At 43.4% G+C, this 22,772-nt stretch overlaps 1 protein-coding gene across 2 annotated transcripts; it reads left to right on the top strand.

The window, feature by feature from the left end:
- Window positions 1–4,267: 4,267 nt before the first annotated feature.
- ube2e1 (ubiquitin-conjugating enzyme E2E 1) lies at window positions 4,268–22,379 on the top strand. 2 transcript variants are annotated; one of them, XM_084563532.1, is made up of 6 exons: window positions 4,268–4,336; window positions 5,582–5,782; window positions 6,742–6,792; window positions 19,583–19,715; window positions 20,130–20,277; window positions 22,223–22,379. In XM_084563532.1, the coding sequence occupies exons 2-6, from the start codon at window positions 5,589–5,591 to the stop codon at window positions 22,318–22,320; spliced, it is 624 nt and encodes a 207-aa protein (XP_084419658.1). In that variant the 5' UTR covers window positions 4,268–4,336; window positions 5,582–5,588; the 3' UTR covers window positions 22,321–22,379. The 2 variants fall into 2 exon arrangements, with proteins under 2 accessions (XP_084419658.1, XP_084419659.1); XM_084563533.1 differs by lacking the exon at window positions 4,268–4,336 and adding an exon at window positions 4,372–4,720.
- Window positions 22,380–22,772: the final 393 nt, after the last annotated feature.

Genomic DNA, 22,772 nt, shown 5'->3' with positions numbered 1-22,772 from the left:
AATGAAGTCTATCTGCTTGTGTTATTTAAGCCAAATTCTGCCTCTGAGTTTGGCTTGATGAGCACAAGCGCCGTGTGAGAGGTGCCTCAATTTGTGCAACCAGACAACTGTTATCTGCTGTGAGTCACTGTGTCCAGACTGGTGTGCAATGTGGGGACAAAAACCCCTCTTTCATTTCTGGCAGAAGAAAGCTCTGTAAAAAAAACCAAATACCCAGCGTCCCCTGGCCTGCAGGAGATCTGGACAACGCAGACAAGTAAAGACAGGAAATACTCTCAGACTGTTTTGAACTGTCGTGCAGCGCGTTGGCACTGGTTAAACGTTCAGACCTTTTGAGCCTGGCTTCCTGAATAATATTTGAAATGCCGAGGGTTACACTCTATCAGAACTAGGTCATACAGCGTGCTGAACAACCACATCCGAATTCAGGGGTTCCACAAGGCAGAGTGTATGTTCCTTATGTATTCACGATGTGTTTCTAATCAAACACATGGCATGGAAATTTCTTTAAGGCATTATCGAAAGGCACAGACATCATGTCAACCAGGGCAGGTTTAACCTGTTGCAGGTTGACATTAGAGCGCTCTGGATATTAAATCAGCCCCAGGAATGTTAAGTGAACATGCAACGGGAAAACCAGAGTGAAGAGTTTCACGTCTTGCTCTCTGTGGAATGGTGTTACATTTCCGTGAAGTGGATGGACATTGTGATAGAGAATCCTCCTTTTATTTCACAACAAATTTAGGGCTGCCAGTCAGTGGACCCTTCACTCAAGTCAAAATACTCCCTAGGCTCCTCTTGTACAGTCAAATATCACCGGATATTAGGAGTTATTTGGTAATCAATACTTCTCTGAGTCCCCGATACTAAAACATCACATTTTTAAATTTAGTTGCTCTCAAGATGACACAGTTACAAGGTATCTGCTCTCACAACTTACGGATTTTTAGAACACAAAGTGATTTGTCACTATTTTAAATATGGTAAAGAAAGGTTCGCACAAAAAAAAATAAAAAAACTGTCTTGTGTGAATAAGACATCAGATACAGCAGGAGTTTTAGCAAACCTCGTCTTGTGTTTAACGTTTGCGAGTTCAAAGCGAATATCTTGCACACAAAAACAAGATATAAGGTAATCTTGTGCGCACATGTTTAGCACACAAGGGTCTGTGCAAGTGATTATTGTGCACAAAATCCGAGCGCGAGTTATCTTGGGCAAACCAGAAAACAGATGCACACACCTGCACGTGAACTTATCTTGCACCAGCGAGATATTCAAGCACACACCGGCACAAGGTGTTTGACCGCTTGTACCTGTTAATACAAGTTTACCCAAGTTTGCGCGGCATTTAGCGATATTTTGCGCGGGCAAATAAAAATACAAAGAGGTTTTCATGCGCGGCTCTATCGCGAGTGGAGCCTTCACACAGGTTCAAGTGTCTTGCGCAAACAAGGCTTTTGATAACTTGTGCACACAAGTTAATCCATTATCTTGTGCAAACAAAGTGACCGATATCTTGTGCGCGTGGGCTCGTAAAGTGCACACAAGTTTACAAATTTCACGGACGTCTGTGCGCGAGAGAGACTGTGAGCAAAGGATTAGATAATATCTGGTGAGCAAAACTCGACACGAGCTCATTCAAATATCCTGCACCAAGATACCGGCTATGTTGTTCACACAAGCTGACGCCGGGTTTGACACATTATCGCAGTGTCTTGTGTAAAAAAAAGATATTTTGTGCACGAGTTAGTACAAATATCCTTACTTTGTAAAATTGCTTCTCTTGCGTGAACAAGATTTTGCACATCTTGTGCGAGTACATGCACGTTTGCACAAATGAGTGCATTATGCAAAGTGCACAGTATCTTAACTGCTGTGTTTTTAAAAAAAGATAGTGATAAGTGATCTATGGGTCCCTGCACTCTCCAATTCTCCCTACCTTTGAAATCACGGAAATAACACCCCCCCCAAAAACAAATGGAGATTTAATGCACGCTGAGGAGCCGAGTGAGCTGATCGAATAGTAGGTGAACTGTGGGGCATGTAAGTGATTGCAGCCGCACGATATGTGTGTTGAAAACACAGAGAACCGCAGAGTAAACTAACCTTTGGCGGTGGGCCTCTTCACAGCAGCTGCGTCTGCCTTGTTCTGAGCCGGAGATGCTGCTTTGCTGTGGTTTCACTCCCTGACTGCGTTGCAAAATCAGCAAAGTGGAGCAACAGTGGCAGAGTTAATTATAGTTGACAAGGCGGGAGGGGGAGCGGAGGGGAAGGGGGGGTGCTCCTGTCCTTTCTATACCCTCCTCCTCTTCCTCCTCCTCCTCCTCCTCCTCCTCCCCCTCCCTTATTACTCCTTCACATGCTGCAGGAGGAAGAGTCCGGCCGAGAAGGAGAAGTCACTCGTGCATGGGTTGTAACGGAGCATTTGCAGCGAGGCGTAGGTAATCAATAGGAGGGGAAAAGTCAAAGTTGGTCTGTGAATAAACAAGCGCCTGCTCTGCATAATAATTGCTATTCTGCAGGTATAATATGTTGGAGCGGAGACACTCATTAATACGACAGATGCTGACATCACTGCTGGCAACTGGCCCAACAAGTTAAATCATGTGAGACGACATAAAGGGCCCTAGGCTGCTGTTATTGTGCTTTTTTTTTTTTTGGTGCCTCACCTTTTAACGTTTAGAGCTGCCGTTCTGTCTTTTAATAATCGCTTATCTTTCACTGCAACCACTTCAATGTTTCTTTAACCCGCGACGCATTTCATATGTAAAGGCCGCTTTATCAGGCCCTGTAATGACCTCTTAAAGCTGTCACTCAGCTCTGGGCTGCTGTGTTTTTAGTGCTGGGTAGTAACTCAGTCTAATGCCTAACAGCAGCCCGCTTTTATGACTTCCCTCTCGGAACAGCAACAGGTTGCATGGTTGCTTTGTCACATCACATAACCCTAAGTCATTTATAGAAATGCATTCATAATTCTGTTATGTCCATATAGCGCCACTAACAATCCGTATTGTCTCGAGAGGCTTTACAGATCCCAGACGCTGAGCAGGACTTCAAGCAGGACCCAGCTCGTGTGAGGGGGACCCATCCGCTTGAGCTTGGCCGAGCGGAGACAGAAAGAGAGGAAGGGAAGGGGAGAAGAGGGGAAGTGAGCAGCAGGAGGAACACGTTGAATGGAAACCGTCCCACTTTATCCACACTCCTCCTGACATAATACAGCGTAACATAGCTGCCTGGCAGCTGCTGAATGCGTCTGTGTGGAAGGAAGGCCCTGCTAAACGCGCTGTATGAGGAGCGATGCTATTCACCTGCCAGCACTGACAAGCGTGCTGGCGCCTGTTACAAGGCAAAGTGGCAGGAAATTTGTAAATAAAGTATTAGCCATACTCCAAAAGGTCTGAGTGGGTTAATTGCTCTTCATCTGCCCCAGGCTTATGTGTCCATTAGCCCTAACATACAGTCACTTATCTCTGTTTCTTTTCTTTCTTTTTTTTTTGTAATCTATGTTATTACACGGCTCTCTCCATTTATCGGCCTTTCACGCCGATGTTGTGTTGCAAAACAAAAAGACCAAATTGCACATGACAATGTCAGGACGTCTGGCTGCTGCTGGACCAACACTTCCGGCGAGAGAAGGCACGCTTCCATCCAGCGGCAGTCAAGCTCGGCGCGTTATCCGCGAGGAGACAGGAAGACCGTTAAACCCCTACAAAATAAGAGCCCTCAGCTCGAGCGTGCAGCGTTTGATTAATGTGAATAACGACACAGACATTCAACCCTCAAAGCTTTCAAGAGCAGGGGCGGTGATTTCAAACCGAACAAAGAGTTTAACATTGAAAAATAAAAATAGTAATAATGATAATAATTCAGATCCATGTTCAGAACATGGCTGTATGAATAAAGTTCAATAATTAACTTCTGCTGCTGAGGAACATCTTTTAAACAAGTGGTTTTACAGCATTGCACTGGAATAAAACCTCATAGTAAAGTATAGTGCTGATCTGTGTAATAAAAGATGTACCTTGCATGAAAATTATTATCAATAACAGCAATAGTAGAGCCTATTATATAGCATTTCTCTTTCTTTTTGAGTATTTTCAGTTTTTAATATTGTTTTAAATTCATTTTGTAAAATATTCACGTGGTATTTCTTTTTTTAAAAAAGGTCACGGATATCTGATGTGTAAAGTTTGTCTTATCAATACCTCCTTTTTTCCGCTTTTATTTAAGACATTGACCGGAAGTTACATTTCTCCTCGTTTACGCGCATTGACACTGGTGCGTCCAGGCGGCGGAGGCACACACACATAGGCTGTGCACACACACACAAAGAAAGGTATCTAATGCGGGCTATTTGTATTACGGCGCCTAATATTGTAACACTTTATGTAATTAGTATGTTTTTGGGGAGCGGGCGCGTGGGGGCCACTAACGTGTCCGCGTTGACGCCAGGGAAGGATTGAGGAGTCGGTCCATCCTGTGGCTGACTGAGATCAGCTGCATGTCGACGGATATAGCTTTAAAAAGGCGAGAAAAACCTTTAAGCGAGCGGCGCGTTGTGTCCTCTTTTCACGTCGTGGCGTGGGTTCGGGGCGTTTGAAAGTGTCTGGCAGCGACGTAGGACCCCCGCTGACTTCTTTAAGCCAAAGTTTCATTCGGCTGGAAATTGTTGAGGTGTAGTGTCGGGGTTCCCTGCCGACTGCGACATCGCCCCGTCCGTGTATTTCTGCTTTTTTTTTCTCTTCTCCCCTCTTCGACCCGTTCAATTGAAACGACGTCGGAGCCGTAGCCGTGTGGCCGTGTGCTGCTCCGCGGTTGTCGGCCAGAACTAGGCCTTTAGCCGAACTATTTCACCAGATGATTTCCTTTGTCGCAGCCCGACGTGGCTAAAAATAACGCCCGACTGCAAAACATTAGCGGAGGTCACAATTCGGCGCTGAGGAAGAGGAAAAAAAAAAAAAACGCTCCGCCGAGTGTCTCGATAAGTTCCCCACTATCATCCCCACGGACCGCGTTCAGACCGGTGGGACCAGTTCACTCGGGTCACCGTCTGGCCCGGGCCTGCTCGGTAAAGCGACGTTACGGAGTTTAACTGCTGGGGTTCACACTTGGCGAGCAAGCCTATAGCTCAGACACACACCGCGAACGAGTGTGGAAAACGGTGTGCAAGAGTCCATTAAAAAAATCCAAACATTTAAGTTAACGCTTATGTCGGCGACTGTGTCGACTCGATTTAACACTTCATGGCTTAGTAGAATAATTTAATTTAATTCGGCGCCACCGTCGGACAGTATTACGTTTTAATAAAATTTCAACTTAAATTGCTTCACACATCTCGCAGGCATTTTAACGGGGGGGGAAAAAAAATGTTGTAAGCGCATTTTTTATTTGAAAGTGATCTCATTATGCTCACGCCGAATTTAAGAGTGTAACCTAAAGATTTTTTTTTTTTTTAAATCCCCAATCTTGCAGGAGCTTTATTATTTTTGCCCCTGCGGGAGGTTTTTCCAGTTGAATGTCGGATTATTTAAATGACACTTTGTGGCTGAAGGAGTTCCTTAATCTCGTGTTTGTTCCCCAGGCTCGGTATGTCGGATGAAGATTCCCGTGCCAGTACAAGCTCTTCCTCCTCTTCATCCTCAACCCATCAGCATCAGCATCATCACCAGCAACAGCAGCAGCAGCAGCAGCAGCAGCAGGAGGCGAACACCCCCAAGAAACGAGAAAGCAAAGCCAGCATGAGCAAGCCCCCTTCCAAACTCCTGTCTACCAGCGCGAAAAGGTGAGCTGCAGGTGGTGAGGGATGTGGTGAACATTACTGGCTCCGGGTGATTGACTTTGCCACAGTGACTGATTTCAGGCTACGTATCTGCTTATAAATGCTGCCCTTTGTCTTCAGAGGGTTTATCACCTTCTCCAGCAATCCCTGTGTAAAACTGACAGGTTGAGCTAAATTGTCTGTGCACAGTGTGTGATTTAGAGAACCGCAAACAAGAGGAGCATACATTCAAAACTGAATCTGTCTTGATTCTACATTTAAAGAGTTGCTCATGGTCCTGTCTGACATATGACATATTTATGGCTGACAGGCTTTCCATGACTCCCTGGTGCTTTGCTGTCACACAGAATGAGGTTATACACTGATTAGACATAACATTATGACCATCTTATGACCTAATATTGTGTAGGACTCCCTTGTGCCTCCAAAACAGTTGTGACTCATCAGAGGATGGACATGGGCCTTCTGAGGGTGTCCCGCGGTGTCTGGCAACATAATTTTGTTAATGGGGGGCCTTTGGGTCCTATGGGTTGAGGGGAGGGGCCTCTGTGGAGCATCCCACAGATACTTGATCAGTTTGGGATCTAGTGAATTTGGAGGCCAGATCAACACCTTGTGCTGTGAGTTGTTCATAAACCGTTTTTGTGTGTCTGTGTCAGGCTGCATCCTGCTGAGGATGGCTGCTGCCATCAAGGAGTATCATTGCTATGGGGTGGGGGTGCCTGGTCTGGTCTAGATGGGTGCTACACATCTAAGTAACATCCACATGAATGCCAGGTCCAAAAGTTTCCCAGCAGAACATTGAATTGTCACAAGATGGTCAAAGGTCAAAGGGCATGAGATGCCGGCATGAGATCTCCTGTCAGTGGTTTTAATGTTATGCCTGATTGGTGAATGACTCGACCCTGTCGCAGTGTGGATGTGCACTATTTGATCTTAATGGCTCTTATTTGGTTTTTCAGAATTCAGAAGGAGTTGGCTGACATTACATTGGACCCACCGCCAAATTGCAGGTAAGCGAATGCTGCATTTTATTAAAGTGTCAGTCAGAAGATCTGGGTCACTGACTTGCCAGTTTCGACAGCACTGTGGTTATTTTTTTCTCTAAATGAAGAATTAATGGCTGTTTTTTTTTTTTTTTTTGAGAGGTTTTGAATTTCAATGCAAAGTCCTTCAGCTGGTGTCTGAATAGCCCCTCGTTGTCTGTTTGTCAGAATGACGCAGAAAAGACCTCTTTGCTTCACTGCTTTGGGTGTCTAGTGAGTCTGAAGACAAATAATATCAGTATCGCAGTAATGATTCACCAAATCCCTGGCTTTATTCAGCTGCTGATCTTACAGTGGCTTAAGACAAATTGCAATGTTTACCATTTGGTTTGTGTGCTTAAGTGTTTCACATTTCAGATTTGTCATTTTGTCTCAGTTTTATGCGCTTCCTGTACAGCTTGGTGTATTAAAAAAGCATCTCGTATTTGACTTATTCGTGCTTCTCAAAGCAAGGTACGCAATGTCATGATGTTTTTTTTTTTTTATATATAGAGATGCCATAATTAAAGTGTTGTGTTGGCAGTAGGTATAGTTCTGTCACAGGGTGAATGTTTAATCATCTTTATATGAAAACTGCAAATTTAAAGCGGCGTGATTATACAACTGCTGCAGTGATAATGAGCTCTGGTTGTTTTAGTCAGCGTACATTGATTTATAGCCGGCTGCTGTCTGCTGTCTGGTGTACGTGTGCTGAGAAGGCCAGTATCTGTGCTGTTTACCCTTGACCAGAAGTAACTTTAATGTTTTGAAAAGCAGAAACCCTCACAGGGTGGCGCGCCTCGTTTTCTGCAAATGATCTCGGTGACGACCTCGTGTCCGTTTAGACACTGATTGTTGTAGCTGCTAAACTTTGAATGTGGTCATCTTAAACATGGATCCAGAGCGGTGGACCGCCGGTCCAAAGCTAATGCTGTGTTCGTGTCATATCATGTTTGCAGTAAATCACCAGTTTGCCACTCCACCTTCAGTATCCAGGTTGTAAGTCTTACTGTGAAAGCGACATGGCATCGATTGGTCGGAGGACTGTCCATTACATGCAGATGCAATTTTTTTTTTTTCTCTGTATCAGTTGAAACAAGCCCTTTAATGAAATCCAAATGGTGTTTTATCAGACTCGTATTCTGATAAGATTCAAATCTGGCTATACCACACTAAAAATTAGCTGCCAGCTTTCTCTTCAGGGTTTATAGGAGAGAGAGAGACAGAGAGAGAGAGAGAGAGCAAAGGGTTATCATTGTCGCCATAACTGGTCAACTATGTAGCTGTTATCAGTGAAGAGAAACCCAGCTTTGTATCCCATGCTTATAAAACAGAAAAAAAAAGCAGCCTGTAACCAGCTGCACGATTTTATCAGGTTCTGTTAATTGTTCAGAGAGGGCAGGGGCATGTTTGCATTCCTGTCGAGGAATCGGGCCTGGAAAAGAAAACGTATCTATTTATTTTTGCCAAATTCAGTCTGTTCAACCTGTCTTTAAAACAAGTCTGTCAGGTTTACGTAGACGTTGTGAGAGTGGATGTTGAGCGTGAGCTACACGTGGCACAGTTACTACAAATCTTGTGGCGTTAACATGCTGGCTTGTATGTTGCCGGCCTCGTTCTGGAGAGCATTCATAAATTTCTAGGTTATCATGCATTGTGCCCGTTGGAGTGAAGCCATTGCCGTCTCATGAAGACACTCCCTCGCTACGAGCAGAGCGCGGGGAGGATTGGAGAGAGGTGTATGGGCAGAGCTGATGTCATTTTTCAAGCTTAATCTACCAGTATGCAGTAATGGCAGCTCTGTGGTTGATTGCTGCAGTAAAGTGGGTGAGGTGCATGTCAGAACTCCAGGTCACGATGTCTAGACCTTAAAGGCGAGCTGATTGCATGGCAGCGGGCTCAAAAGCCCCAAGTCACACAGCTAAGAGCCAAAACAAGCATTTAAATGCTGCACCGTGGCTGCAGGGGAGCTTTAGGCTTCAGCAGGAGCGGTTTCACGCAGCACTCCTCGGTGTGTGTGTTGTACGTACGTGTGTGTGTGTGAGTCATAATCTCAACTTTAGCAAAATGTGCACTGTAGCCCACAAACTCCCTACGGTGCCCCAGATTAACTCCTCACACTGAGGCCCTCTGAGGCTCTGCCGGCTTAGTGAGGAAATACTTCTAATGAATGAAGGGTTGCCGGCATGAGATGTAGTTTTGAAGCTGTTTGACACAAGGTAACTGTCTGATTTGATCATATTATTCAAAGTCAAGTTGTAGCACCTCAGACAAAGATGTTAGCTGCTGTAGTTAATGTGACAGTTGGCAGTTTTTCCCTGCTTTAAGTGCTTTAAGCATTCAAATCTACATTTTATAACTTCTGATTTAATTGGTTGGGCTGAACAAGCATTATAAAGGTGTCCCTTTGTGTGACCTTGATGCCATTTCTGACTTCCAACATACTTTACTCATACATGACAATAGCACCATTACTTAGGTAAACAATCTGACTTCTTCTTTCACCACCGCCTCTGTCAATCTGTCAAGATAAACAAACACCTAGTAACCATATGTTTTATTTTTAACAATTTGGGTTAACACGCCCAGAGCCTAAACTGCTTCTGTGTGTTACTGGACGAGCACCCGCCCCCCCCTCACACACCCTCCCACCCCCTAATTAAGGAAAGTGGCCCTGTGGGTAACATGTGCATATGACGTAGATTAGTGGGTTTGTTGTGGGAAGGTGTGTGTGTGAAGGAAGAACCAACACGTCGCTGCAGTCACAGAAGAGCGTACGCTGCATGTGGTCGTGTAGTTTCATCTGTCAGTCATAACGTGGCACGATGAGCGTAAGAGTTTGTCGCGTTCACCGCCCCTCTTCAGCACAACTGCGTGTGCTAGTCAGCGCACATAAATAAACACTGAACCACACAGCTAATGTGTGCTGACTGATATCCAGGACCTGGTAGACGCGTGGTTGGTTTTGTACACGGATGAGCAGAATCCAAATGTGTTAAAATATTTCTTTAAAACTGAAAGTTAGAGTCGATTCTTAATGCCAAGCCCTGGCTGATCCATCACTAAATGTATCCTGGTGTTGACTGTCTCTCAGAATCTGTTTTTTTTGTCTTTTCCTAGCTTTTACATGGAAAAAGAGAAATATAAAAGCCTCATATATCACTGTAGTTTTTTGTGTAGAAACTGGAGTTTAATACACACAGGAAGTATAATCAGAAGGACCAGATTTCCTCATTGAATGGCGGATGCCAGCACAGTGCGCCGTGCATTTTGGATTGGTTTCTGATCAGTCCCAGTGCTGTGCTCATTTGGACTGAACCGTGCTTCAGCGCTCCTGGAAGATGCCGTGAGATCCGCATTTTCTGGCATCGATCACTATTCTTACCTGGCCAAATGAACTAAAGAAGCAAATGCTTTAGAGCGGAGATTAATGGCTCCAAGCGTGCATGGTGTGGCTGCACACTGACAGATTTAGCCGTTTCCTCAGCAGCGTGGTGAAAGGCCTCGTTTTGTTCAGTGCCACTGTGTAGAAAACACCCTGTGTTCGGCACCACGTGCTGAAAGGGGGTTTTTAGTGGATTTTGGTCCTTTCTGCTTCATTTAGCAGAGAATCTCCTCATTAGGGTATGAATGGAGCTGGCCAGCTCCGCCTTGCAGATGCTGTTTAATGGATTACATGTCCATGAGTCAGTTTGGTCGTCGTCTCATTTCTCTCGAGGTAGTTTTCGGCGTCCTTGCTCTTAAACCGGACACTGACTGATGAAGAAAAGGCTTCTTCTGACTGGTTTCCATTATCCTCAGCACCCCCTCTGTTAACAAACTTTGTTTTATGAGCACTATAAGACAGAGTCTTTCATCTGTCATTTATCAAAATCTAATTATACTCCACACAGGGAGTGCCATGCCGGCCCCTTTTCTTTTTCTACGGCCTTGTTGCCACTGAAGTGTGAACTCCAGACATCACAGGCCTTCTTCACCCCCTCAGTCCCTCCCAGCTTCTGTTGCTTTCATTCACCATGTTTTATTCCTTTTTCCTCTCCACCAGCTTTATTTATTGCTTGCTTCCTGACACTCGGTTTCTTCTCTCTATCTTCCACCCTGCCCTCTCTGTTCTCATTCACCGTATCTCCTCTTGAGACGTTGCCCTGGGGTATCTGTCAGATTCCTGACATTCCAGGGCCGGGGCTCATGACAGTTCAGGAAAGTTACAAGCTGTGTACAGTAGGGTCATTAGTGCTCACTGGGTCTGGACAGATACGGTGTCATAAAGACTATTGATTGTTTTTGGTATTTTTAGCTTGAACCATTTGGTAGTCCCTTAACATCTTTTCTGCCTTTCTGCTGATCATATATCTAAAGATAAAACCAGCGCCTGGTGAGAGCCGTCTGAGCTTCACATGATCCCTCTGTTCAGTAGCTGATGTAAGCGTCAGTCTCTTTCCACACACACCTCTGCAGTGTGTTACTGGCTCGCGTGTTGCAGAGTACTGAGGTTTTCTCAACAGCTTCTTCACAGCTATAAAAAGCCTCCTCCCTGGAGAGGAAGTGGCTGGCCTGTACACTGCTGTTACCTCAGAAAGCCCTGAAAGCAGCGCCGAGCTCTGAGCTTCTGCTGCTTCGCAGATGGAAGTTTGAGCAAGTTTCCTCTCTGCTTACCGGGAGCAAGGGGACAAAGATATTTAGTTTGATCTACCCAGTCAGCAACAGGTAGGATTAAGTATTGACATTCAATTCTTTGTTTGTACTGAATGGAATATGTGCCAAGGACTGAATGTCAGAGACCGTCGGGTGGTGAAGGTTGGGAATCAAATCTCTGATCATGTTTGTAGTCTTACGTTTGTCTCCCACTTGAAATCAGATTTTGCAGATTTGATCATTCGGGATTGGAAAGTTTTACTTTACAAGCCTCGCTTGTTGAATGAAAACAAAAGCTGTATTTTACAGGCCTGTAAACTGCAAATAATTTCACAGGAAGTTTCCTTTAATGAGTAATCTGGCAGCATTTACAGGGAAGATACTATCCTGTTCTCGACAGCTAATTGCTTCCAGTGGGTATAAAACATACAGTTATGTAGTCAGTGTTATTTGCATGAGCCAAGCAAACAATTTAATATACAAAGACTTCATGAATAAATCCGAGTGTAAATAGATGTTGAGCCCTTTACCATGCTGTTTTAAGTTTGAGTCTGTGACTGTGTGCAGACTAGATGTTTGTCTCTGACTGCGTTATAATTAGTGTCAAATTACTTTTGGATTTTTGCCAGGAAACTTTCAAGACATTACTAGTACATCCTATGAAAATAAGATTAGCTGGACTGAGTCATAAGACAAAGCATTGTCAGGTATGGCATGTGTCTTTTATTCAGTGTGAGGCCGGTGTAGCCTGGTTTCATTCTTATCAGAGTATAAGTCTGGTGACATACCATTGGGCTTCGAATATATTTATGTTTCAACTGACGCAGAGGGAAAAAAAAACAGCTCTGCATACAACTGGATAATCCTCCAATCAGTCAGAGTCATTTTATTGTTAACAAATTCAACTCTGCGGTGCTGAGATGATGTGTATGACAGCGTCACTGTTACTCTCCCGTCCGTCATCGCATAAATTCTGCCCGAACCAGATTTTGTAGGAGTGGGAACTTGGGCTGGCTTCCACGGCACGTCAGTTTTGTCATCGTAGTGAAATTCCAGTATCGGCACTAGTAAACAGCTTTTGTGTAGCCCCTTAACAGTGCACGTAGCGCCAGCACCGAGCCAGGATTCCCAGTTTTATTTGAGATGTGCCAAACTCTCACTGGGACATTATTGTGAAACATGCTGTGCACATTGGGTGTCACACTGAATAAATCGGTTCGATGCGCCCGTGACTTTTCCTCTGGTTCCCCTCTCAGCACATATGTTACGTTGCTGTTGTGGCTCATCGCAGCTACTCCAGAATAGAGAAATCCTCTGTTCGGTGTTGCTTCAGGCTGTTTAAGGGTTGAATGGTGGGGAATTGAACATCTCTCGATTTTTGCAAAATGAGACCCAGACGCACACGGCTCCTCCTTTATCTTCTTCAACTTGCAAGCTAACACCCAAGTGTAGCTTTATGAGATGGCGCGGTTGGCCATAAATAATACTTGAGTGGATTAGTCTAATTGATTAGGCATCAGAAGTATTTAAATGTGTCACAAGTTTGAAAAAAATAAAATTATTATTTTTGCATTAAATTTGGACTTTTGGAATATTTAGACAGTTCGCTTTTGATTACAGCTTGGAAAATGTGTCTTTAACATTTGAATAAGTTTCTCATTAATGTGAGAATCATGAGCTCCCCCATTTAAAGCAATAATAACCACAATCTGTGAGGCAGAATGCATCACTCTGGAATCTGACTCTGCTTTCCAGTGGAGGAGTATCATTGTGTGATATTAATCCTGCGCTGTCCTCACGCAGCTCTGAAAGAACATCTAGAGGCTGATTGCCATTGTATTAAAGTGGCGGGGTGGGAGGGGGTGGACGTGTGTTGCCGCTGCATAGTCTCTGCTCGGCACTCCAGTGAAGTGGAGTCATTATATTGTCTCAGTCAGACGGCTTATTACAGTGTTTCTCCTTGTCATCACAATACCATTGCAGGCAGACGGTGGTGATTGAAAATGAAGCCCAGTGTGTGCTGACGACAGTGTGTATATTAAGATACATGGGAAAGATGATGCTTGGGCAGCGGCAGAAAGAATTAAGGGCTGAGATGGAGAAACAACAACAGGTTAATTTAAACACAAGGAGCAATGATAGAAGGTGGAATACTCAAAAGGACGGATGCATTTTGATCTTTTGTTATCATTTGTAAGGATTTTACGCGGAAAGTCGAGTTGAAACTAAAATACATGTTTGCCGTTCAGAATATACTGCTGTGATTGACTTTTCCAGCAGTAACAATGGCGAATAACTGTCTATGCTTTAGTTTGATTGGTGCAGACTAGGAAAATAAGAATACAATAGTCAGTGGAGGTACTTGGTGATGTGGCTTTTTGAGCAGCAGATCTTTGTCTGAGTAGAGTCAGTTCCCAGCAGAGTGACCACAGATCAACGTCCCCCATAAAAAAAAAATAAAAAAAAAATGTGTGTGCCGGGGAAGTTCCAGTCCAGGGAGATCATGGGAATCTTGTGGAATTTCTTAGTAGTGCAACTCACACTGGACTGGACGGAGAAATCTGATCCTACCAAGCAGGCTCTCTCTGTGTCTTTATGGTCCTTCAACCAGTCTGTAGCGTCTGGTCTGTATTAAAATAGTCTGTTACATCACTGCTTCATCACCACCAACAGACTGATGCTTAAATCACACCACTCGGATGTCCTCGAGTAGTTTCTATTGTGTTTTGTGTCTTCGTATAGAGTAGGTGTATAAATAAAATACTTGAAGACATTCAGATTCAGATTCAGAAAACTTTATTTGTCCCGGGGGGGGGGGGGGGCAATTTAAGGCACAAGTGAGCAGCTTAACGTGAGACATGTGCTCATATATGGACGCTGTAGTCTAATATTGTCTCTCACTTACATATTTATTTTCAGTGAAATAGTGACTGAAATACCCCGTTGAGACTACGCATTAGCCCAAAGCCTCTTTCAAGCTGCTGCTCTGCGCTGGTAAAATACTGAATTTCTAATCACGACATTGTCTGACAAACTCACTATAAACATATGTTCCTCTGAGAGAAACTCAGAAGAGACGGGAGAAGCTCTCTCACACTCGTTCATCTCCGTCATCTGCAGTGAATGTGCTGCTGCTCCTCTGTGCCACACATTTACTGAACGGGGCAGACGCACACTTCTTCTAACGTGTTTCAGACGATGTGAAGTTCTTGATGCTTTTGAAACGCTTGATGCCTTGATATAAAGATCATATTGAACATTTGAACAAACAGTATCTCAGTCTCTTTTTTTTTTTTTTTAAAAGTACAGGTTAATAGTTGTGTGTGTAGCTGGACATTTGTTTGTCAAGCTTTCGTTTGTTGAAATAGTTTACTTTGTAGTTGAATTCATGCAGAATGGAAAATCTGTTTTCCTTCCCCGCCGGTGTATAGAGGATAAAATGTATGCGAAGTCTTTGACACGTACAAGTTAGAGGTCATTGTATCTGCTGCAGACGAATTCAGCCGGCTAGTGGAACATATTCTCCTCTGTTCAGTTTTGGGTGAACCGCTGCGTGCCCGTTTGAAAGGTTAAAGTCTTAGAAAAAACCAAACAGCTGAAATGTCAGCACTCTTCTTGCAGTGCGTGTGTACACGGAGGTCATGGAAGAAGACCCCCTCCCCTGATATTGAAGAGAATGACAACAGTGATAGCATGGCATATTACTGCCTCACACAAAGCACTGTGTGGCCTTTGTGTGCGCTGGGAGCAGGCGGGGAGGAAGCCCAGGCTCTCTCTGTGGCTGGTCTGTGAATGTAAGACGCCTCTGTTGTCGGGCGAAAGAAACCTCAGTCTGGTTGATTCAGTGGGACATGATATAATTTCTATTCTTGGCACAGCTGCGGGTCCTGACTGAGGTCTTGTGGTGTGACCGTGATACGTATATTAGCAGGCCCATCCCAGGTCAGGGCTCCCTGGCAGGAATGCTGCTAACACATTGTCAGTAAGCTAATGAGCTGCATCCCTCTAGCAGACGTGTGTTATTTCTATACCACGGGGAGCATTGTCCTCAGTTAGTTTAGCATCTAGATGGGGCACTGTGTCTGTTACGACTGAATCTCCAGTCTTGTTTTGTCGGTAATATATCCCAGGCAGTGTTTGAATTAGTGACAGTCACGTATGTGTGCACTGTAACACAGAGCCGCATAGTTTATCAGATGGTAACACCACTGATAAATTTAGTTCCTGTTATCTGAGGAGTGCTTTTAATTCCGTCGCCGCCAGATCTAAGTGTGTTCATGCTGAAACAGCAGAACCCATTCACATGCTTTAACTCTCATTCTGCTTTAACTACCCGTGCTAACACCTGGCACTAAAACTCGTCTCCACGTGTGTCCCCAGCCAGCGCTTGATCTGATCTCAGTTTTGCGCTCTGCGTACAAACAAACACCGACATGACTGGGTGCACTGGAATATTATAACATCTGCTGCCTCTAATGAATCGCTGCCGCTGTATCAGAGCCACAAACAGCTGCTTGTTGTGTGCGTGGAGCAGGACTTTGGGAAATGATATGTATTGTGGAACACGTTATGAGAGCTCTCTCACTCAGTGAAAGCTTATGTGTTAAGTATTTATTTATTTATTTATTTATTTATTGGCACCCTGGTTTTAGATTGTTTAGAGACCTGCACAAAGCTCAGATTATAACTGAACACTAGAGGCTTCCACATGCACCGTCATTTCACAGAAAGATTTCCAGTAATAAAGTTAAAGACCTGTAATAGGATATAGTAATAAAGTGTTAACATTTTATACCCCAAAGGCCAAACGTTTACTTCCCTGTGACAATGTACTGCCAAAAACACTGAGTGTTTTGTGCTCAAATTTGTTGGAGGCTGTTGCAACCGTGGCAACGCCACATTCACCGTTTCCACAGAGCATCTGCTGCTCCTGTGTATTGTATCTTAGCTGAGGAAACTCTGCAGCTAAAAAAGAAATCTGTATTTGGACAGCACTTTTTTTTTTTTTTTTTTCTCACCTGTCTCCTGAGTCCCCCTTTCATCTGCAGCTTATCTGCAGTATCTTTAGGGGAACTTGGAATCATTTTTCAGGCATAGATGGAAAATCATTTTTTTGTGCTTTAGTGCTTTATTTGGGAGGTTCAAACTGAACATCTTGGATCTCTAGTGTAATAAGTTATATGGATGCATCCCCACAGTCTGACAACAAAAAAACAACAACTATTTATGATATTTTATCAACCTGATGATTGTTGGTTAGAAAACTAAGCAGCAGATTATGGGATAATGAAACAAATGAATAGTCGCTGCCTTAGATTTCTCAGTCCACTACTGCCAACAATATGTGGGAGTAGTAAATCAACTGATAATTATTTTTCAACAGACATATAAAACTGAAAAAAAATCTGTGGTTTAGAAAACGGAGACAGTGTCTGAATGAAATGTAGCTTTTGACGTCTGTATGCTTTTATTCCTTCTCATCTTAAATGTCTGCAGTAAGATGGAGTTCAGCTTTATTGATTCGTCCACCCCCTGCTTTCTTAAATACAACAAATGTGAAAACATAAATGCCCACTGTACTCTCCCAGAGGCCCAAAAGCAGGCTCTTTAATAGCTTCTTTTGTCTGACCAACAGTTGAACAGTCTCAGATACGTTTTACTATAGTGTCAGACTTAACTACAGCTCTAACAAGGCACCATAAAGAGTATGGACCGCCGACACCCTAAGCCCTGCTGGAGGCACAGAAACGAATGCGGTGTTTGTTGTGTCTGTCATTTTACCCGTTAAATTGGAACAATGTAATTCTCAGGCAGTCGTCGGTGTGAGCGGAGGGTCAGACCGCTGGCTGTGATATTTTCTGTACGTTCACCCCCTTGTGTGGATGTGTTCTCCCTGCGCCGATAAGAGCAGACAGCGGAGCGTCTGCGACAGAAAGTGTGATTACCGCCTGACATTTACCTCTCCTGTTGTTAGAACAGAGCTGCTTATTACACAAGCGGAGTGGGTGCTCAGAATCGGATTTGTTTACCGAATTATTCTTGGAACTGCTGTCTGAATAGTAGATCGTTTTGTGTTTATTTAAAATATTCAAATCATCTTTGTCAAAATGCTTTGCGGCGCGGCGTTTTTGCATGCGCAATTTTTCCACCGAAAACAAGTCGTTTTTATCCGACAAACACGCTTTAAGAGCCCTACTTATCATTTTAAAACCAAATGACAAACTGTAAAGGGTGTTTTGTAGCGCTTCGTCAGGCAGTCAATTAAGTGAAAACATCTTCACCGTTTAAGCTGCTGTTGACTTACCGCGTTGCTGCTGTTGAATCAAGGCTCTTGTGGAGCGGCTGTAGTCGTCAGCCTCGCCACTCTTCAGCTTTATCTCCGCAGGCAAATTAAGTTCTTTTTTATCACTTCCCACTCTGTTGGCAAAATGACTCGGATGGGTCATTGCTCTTTACTGCTTTAATGATTCACCAATAATATTACATAGGATGGATGTTTGGAAGGATTTCTAGCTTCAGCACATTAGAAAGATAATTGTATTGACATGAGGATCTGCAGGTTTACAATAAGCTTAAGAAGAGAGCTCGATCATAAAGAGGCCTTACAGGATTATTAAACTATTTCGTGGCAGAAAGCTTTGGCCTTTTTCAATCTCAATGTGGTTGTTTTGCGTGTCTTTGACGTCATTCAGATCTTACATTAACATTTGGCCTTTTAGAATATTCTGTCCTTGTAGCTGTTAACTAAATAAGAAATAAATGTAATCAAGAATTTACAAGTGAAGGTATTTAATGAGTACACTGTGTGTGACTCTGGCTTTGTTTTCCTTTTATTACTGGAGACTTATAATCTGACATCAGTACATAACGTTAGCCATTAGAGACGGTGGCTGTAGCTGCTCTCTTGATTTATTTTTGCTTTTACAGCTCTTTGGTCTGCTGAGGTTGTTTTTAAACGCTATAGAAATAAACTCCGACTCGTAAAGAGCAGGCTGGAGACCGATATGGAGACACGTTTCAACGGCAGGTGTGAATCCAGGTGCTAAAAGCTGGCCACTTGAGATCAGATTGCCCAGAACGGAAGTCGATGCAAGGTCTGCACTGAGCCTTTGTGGTTGTGCCTTTTCGTTGATGTCTGGTGTGTCTTTGTGGTTGTCTTGAGTTTCATTTTGAGTCTCGTAGTCAATTTGTGTCTTACAGAGCACCTGGCCCAGAAGATAACAAAAACACATTATAAATGTCTCCGACTTCATGAATATGGTAGACCTTTTGGTTTTGTGTCATTTCTGACTCTGAAGTAGAATTTGGTGAAACAAACCTGAGGTAACGGAGTTATTTAGTGAATGCTGTGTGATCTGCAGAATAAGCCTTGATGCATAGATCTGATTTTTATTTATTTATTTATATTTTTTAACTCAAAGTCATGATTTCAGCTAGGGTTTGGATACTGTAACGGTTTGTGGTTTAAGGCCAAGCATTCACGTTGAGGTGGTGGCACTCAACACACACTCATATAGCATCTTTAGGGGTTTTAATAACAGTTTCTATTTTCCTGTACAGTATATACAGTACAATTTACTGTATGACTATATTTGTGTTACTGCCTAATACTGCACGAGAGCTGAGACACTTCTGTTGGTTCATTATGGTGGTGAAGACGCCTTTACACGTTGTAGAAGACAGACGCCTGTTACAGATAGTCTTGTAGTGAAGTGTGAAATCTGATTTCACATGCATTAGGTTGAAACTTTCTGATTCATCAAAGAAGAGTTCCACCTTTTCTCTAATGCTATTGACTCAAATACCTGGGAATCAGTACCACCACTGGTAAAGCTCAGTTTGCCATGACTTATTTTTACATACTGCCCATCATGACTCAGAGAATAAAAGTTAGTGACAACAACAAATAAACCAGAATGTGGATCAGTCATGGTGGTTATCCAGAGGTCAGTGGGTGGCTAAGGAGGCAGACCACACACAAGCAGCAAACATGCCGTCACAGGACAATTGAAGCTCTATGAGGGAGCTGGGTCTGGTCTGGAGGAGGGGGGCGCATGAATCCAGTGTCCAGAATAAATCCTAAACAGACCGTGCTTCATAGCATCCAGATGTTTCTACGTGTTTCCTCTCTGTGTGCTGACAGCGCGGGCCCTAAAGGAGACAACATCTATGAGTGGAGGTCGACCATCCTGGGCCCTCCAGGCTCCGTGTACGAGGGGGGAGTGTTCTTTTTGGACATCGCCTTCACACCAGACTACCCCTTCAAACCACCGAAGGTAAAACTAAGTGATGTTTTTCTTTGTGCTCACCGAGGCCTGATCTTTAAACACGTCTTTGCAAATTATGCACTGATCGATTCCCTCAGACATGGTCTTGTGTGTTCCACTAGAGGGCAGCGTTGGCCTGTGAAAAGCCACTAAATGAAACCAGCAGCTCATACTGCTAGTCTTTATTCCCTGGTCCCTCAGATATGTGGGATCACTTAGCCCTCGTCCTTTCCTTTTAAGGAGTAGTTCTAGCAACCAAACTGCATTCAGAAAATGTAAAAATTAACAATTAAAATGAACATACCTCCATACTACTACTCTTGACTTGGGTATCGCTTCACGTCCACATTCTACAGTGTGTTTATGATGGAGTCTGGTTGTGTTGTATTAAAGCTGTGGGTTATGTGCTTTGTGTCTTTCCAGGTGACGTTCCGTACGAGGATCTATCACTGCAACATCAACAGTCAGGGGGTGATCTGTCTGGACATCCTGAAGGACAACTGGAGTCCTGCGCTCACCATCTCCAAGGTCCTACTGTCCATCTGCTCCCTGCTCACTGACTGCAACCCTGGTGAGAGCTGCTACACACACACACACGCACACACGCACAAGCCTGGGTAGACTCATTAAACCTGCACACGGCTGATGCTGTGATATTAACTTGTATCTTTCCTGCAGGCTCGGCCTGGAGGTGTTTCTCATTTACGTCTTTCCTTCCTTTATGCTGAAATCATTGTTCACTCATCTCATTACCTGCTGTAACTTAGTCTTCTTCTTTAAAACTCTCTCTCTGTTCTCGTGGAGCATCATTGAAGAGAGATCATTTAGACTGTCTTAGGTGATCTGCAGGGCTTTGAGGATTGTAGGGTTTAATGCATTACTCTCAAATCTACTCTCACTGCTGCTGTTATTACACAGCCTTAAAGCGCTCTTTTATTTCTCGCAGGTTGTCTCAGACCCTTTTAGCACAGAACTCTTCTTCTGGAGAGTGCTCTTATTGTTGGTTGGACAGTGTCTGTACATACAGTCGACCAGTCAGCAGCCAGACAGAATCATAAATGATCTGTAAGAGTGCCTGAACAACCAGACACTGATCTACACTGTCTTTGTTTTCCCTTTGATTTTGGTATTGATTGAAGCTCAGTTCGTTTCAGTATGGGATCCTCTGCGTTGATAGTCTCTACAACAGCGTCCTAGATCCATACAGACAGGATGCAGTTTAACAGTACTGACTGCAAGAGCTAATCAGTTACATTTAGTTTAATTAGCTTTCAGTTTTCAGAATCATGTTTCAAAGTAAATGCATCATAATGTCACTTAAATGCAAATTAGTGTGCACGGAGAGACTTCTTTGCTGTCTGTCGACAATGGCAGACAACACTGATCTCTAGTGTTCAGACTGTCTGAGGACCGTGTTTTGCTCATTCATGATCCAGATCTGTCCCAGAATATTGGCTTTCCACAAATTACTAGTGATGTGAGGTTTGTGAAGAAGCTGTGGTACAAATTGTCTTACAATTAGTGCTCTAAACTTACATTTTTAGTGACAGTATTTTATCCCTATTGTTGGGTTTTACTCTGTGGATGATGAGGTGCAAAGGCAGCACAGACTAATGATATTAAAGAGAAAAGGAAACAGCCTAGCCAACAATAGAACTTAATTTTAACCTTTAATTAAAATCAGTTACTAAATCTGAGCAGTGGCTCTTATGGCCGTGGTATCACTGTGTACAGCAGCCTATTGATAGCACCATGTGCTAAAATACAGAAAATATTAAAAACATGATTTTGTAAAACAGTTTTGGCAGTGCAATGCTGCTGTGACTGTATAGCAGCACAGAATCTGGGTTAAGTCAGGGGTTCCTAGACTTTTCCTATAATTCACATTTCATCATTTAAAGGAAAGAATTGTGCAGTTTAATGTGTTAAATCGAGGCTCTCCTTCTAAATCTTTTGCATCTTTTCTCTTCTCTGAGAATATGAAAAGCTTCCATTTAAAAAAAAAAAAAAAAAAAAAAAAAAAAAAAGAAATCTGCAGAGCAAACAAAGAGACGGAGACGAGTTCAGAAGGAGCCCGGTAGTCAGCTGATAAACACATGAAGGCTACAAAGGCAGAAACACTACTGAAGTCTAACATAGATCTAAAACCAAGCAAATTCAAAACACGAGGTTGGAAATATCTGATAACAGATCTCTTAATGCAGGGAAACATTATTAGATCTATAGTATATTCCTCTGTTGTCTTTAGTTATTTAAGGGTGCTGACATCTTTAATGCTGCAGTAAAACTGTCAGATACACTGGAAACTGGAAAACTATCTCAGTTCATGTGTCAGTTCTCATTTAAAAAACAAGGAGCCATCTTTGAGTCGGGTGTCCAGTTCTCCTGTTTCCATATTTCATATTGTAATATTCTGATTTTCAAATGTTTAAATACCTGTAAGTACAAAAACCCAGACAGAATTGAAAGTAAGAGGTGCAGAGATAGTGATTTCATGTCTTGTTGATGTGTTACAGCTGACCCTCTGGTTGGAAGCATCGCCACACAGTATACAACAAACAGACCTGAACACGACAGGATAGCCAAACAGTGGACCAAACGCTACGCCACATAATCACCACAGCAGCCGCCGGTTGGACGACTCGGGGAATGTGAGGGGACGGGGTTGTTGGCTCTAGGGACGGGGTGGGTGGGTGGGTTTGGATGGGCGTGGCTCCCAGCGGAGGGGAGGGGGGGCAGGTAGAGGGGGTGGGTGGATTTTTATCTTGGAATTGAAGTCTTAACTCCTGACATTTTGTTGTTTATTGTATTGTTTTTAAGTTATCTCCGGCCCGACTATACTCAGATCTGGCAAGAACGCATTTAGTGTTTTCTCTCTGAACTTTTAGTCTGTGCTTGAAGATGGACGTTAATACTAAACCGCTAGATGAAACGTGTCACAGCATGATTCCCAGTCAATGATGTCAGTGTAAATTTTCACATGTATTCAAAGTTCCAGTTGGTGTATGCTTCTCCCTCCAAACTTTGAAAAAGATGTTTTCCACATGTAGACATGTTTAGATATGG

Source organism: Chelon labrosus, assembly GCF_963514085.1.
Source record: "Chelon labrosus genome assembly, chromosome: 16".
NCBI lineage: Eukaryota > Metazoa > Chordata > Actinopteri > Mugiliformes > Mugilidae > Chelon > Chelon labrosus.
Note: the sequence above shows the minus strand (reverse complement) of the source record. Positions and strands in the feature narration are given on the sequence as shown.

Coding starts and splice junctions, on each gene's coding strand:
- ube2e1 (XM_084563532.1), top strand. CDS start 5,589: ATGTCGGATGAAGATTCCCGTGCCAGTACAAGCTCTTCCTCCTCTTCA. Junction 19,716..20,129: donor ACCCCTTCAAACCACCGAAG/GTAAAACTAAGT, acceptor GTGTCTTTCCAG/GTGACGTTCCGTACGAGGAT. Junction 20,278..22,222: donor GCTCACTGACTGCAACCCTG/GTGAGAGCTGCT, acceptor GATGTGTTACAG/CTGACCCTCTGGTTGGAAGC.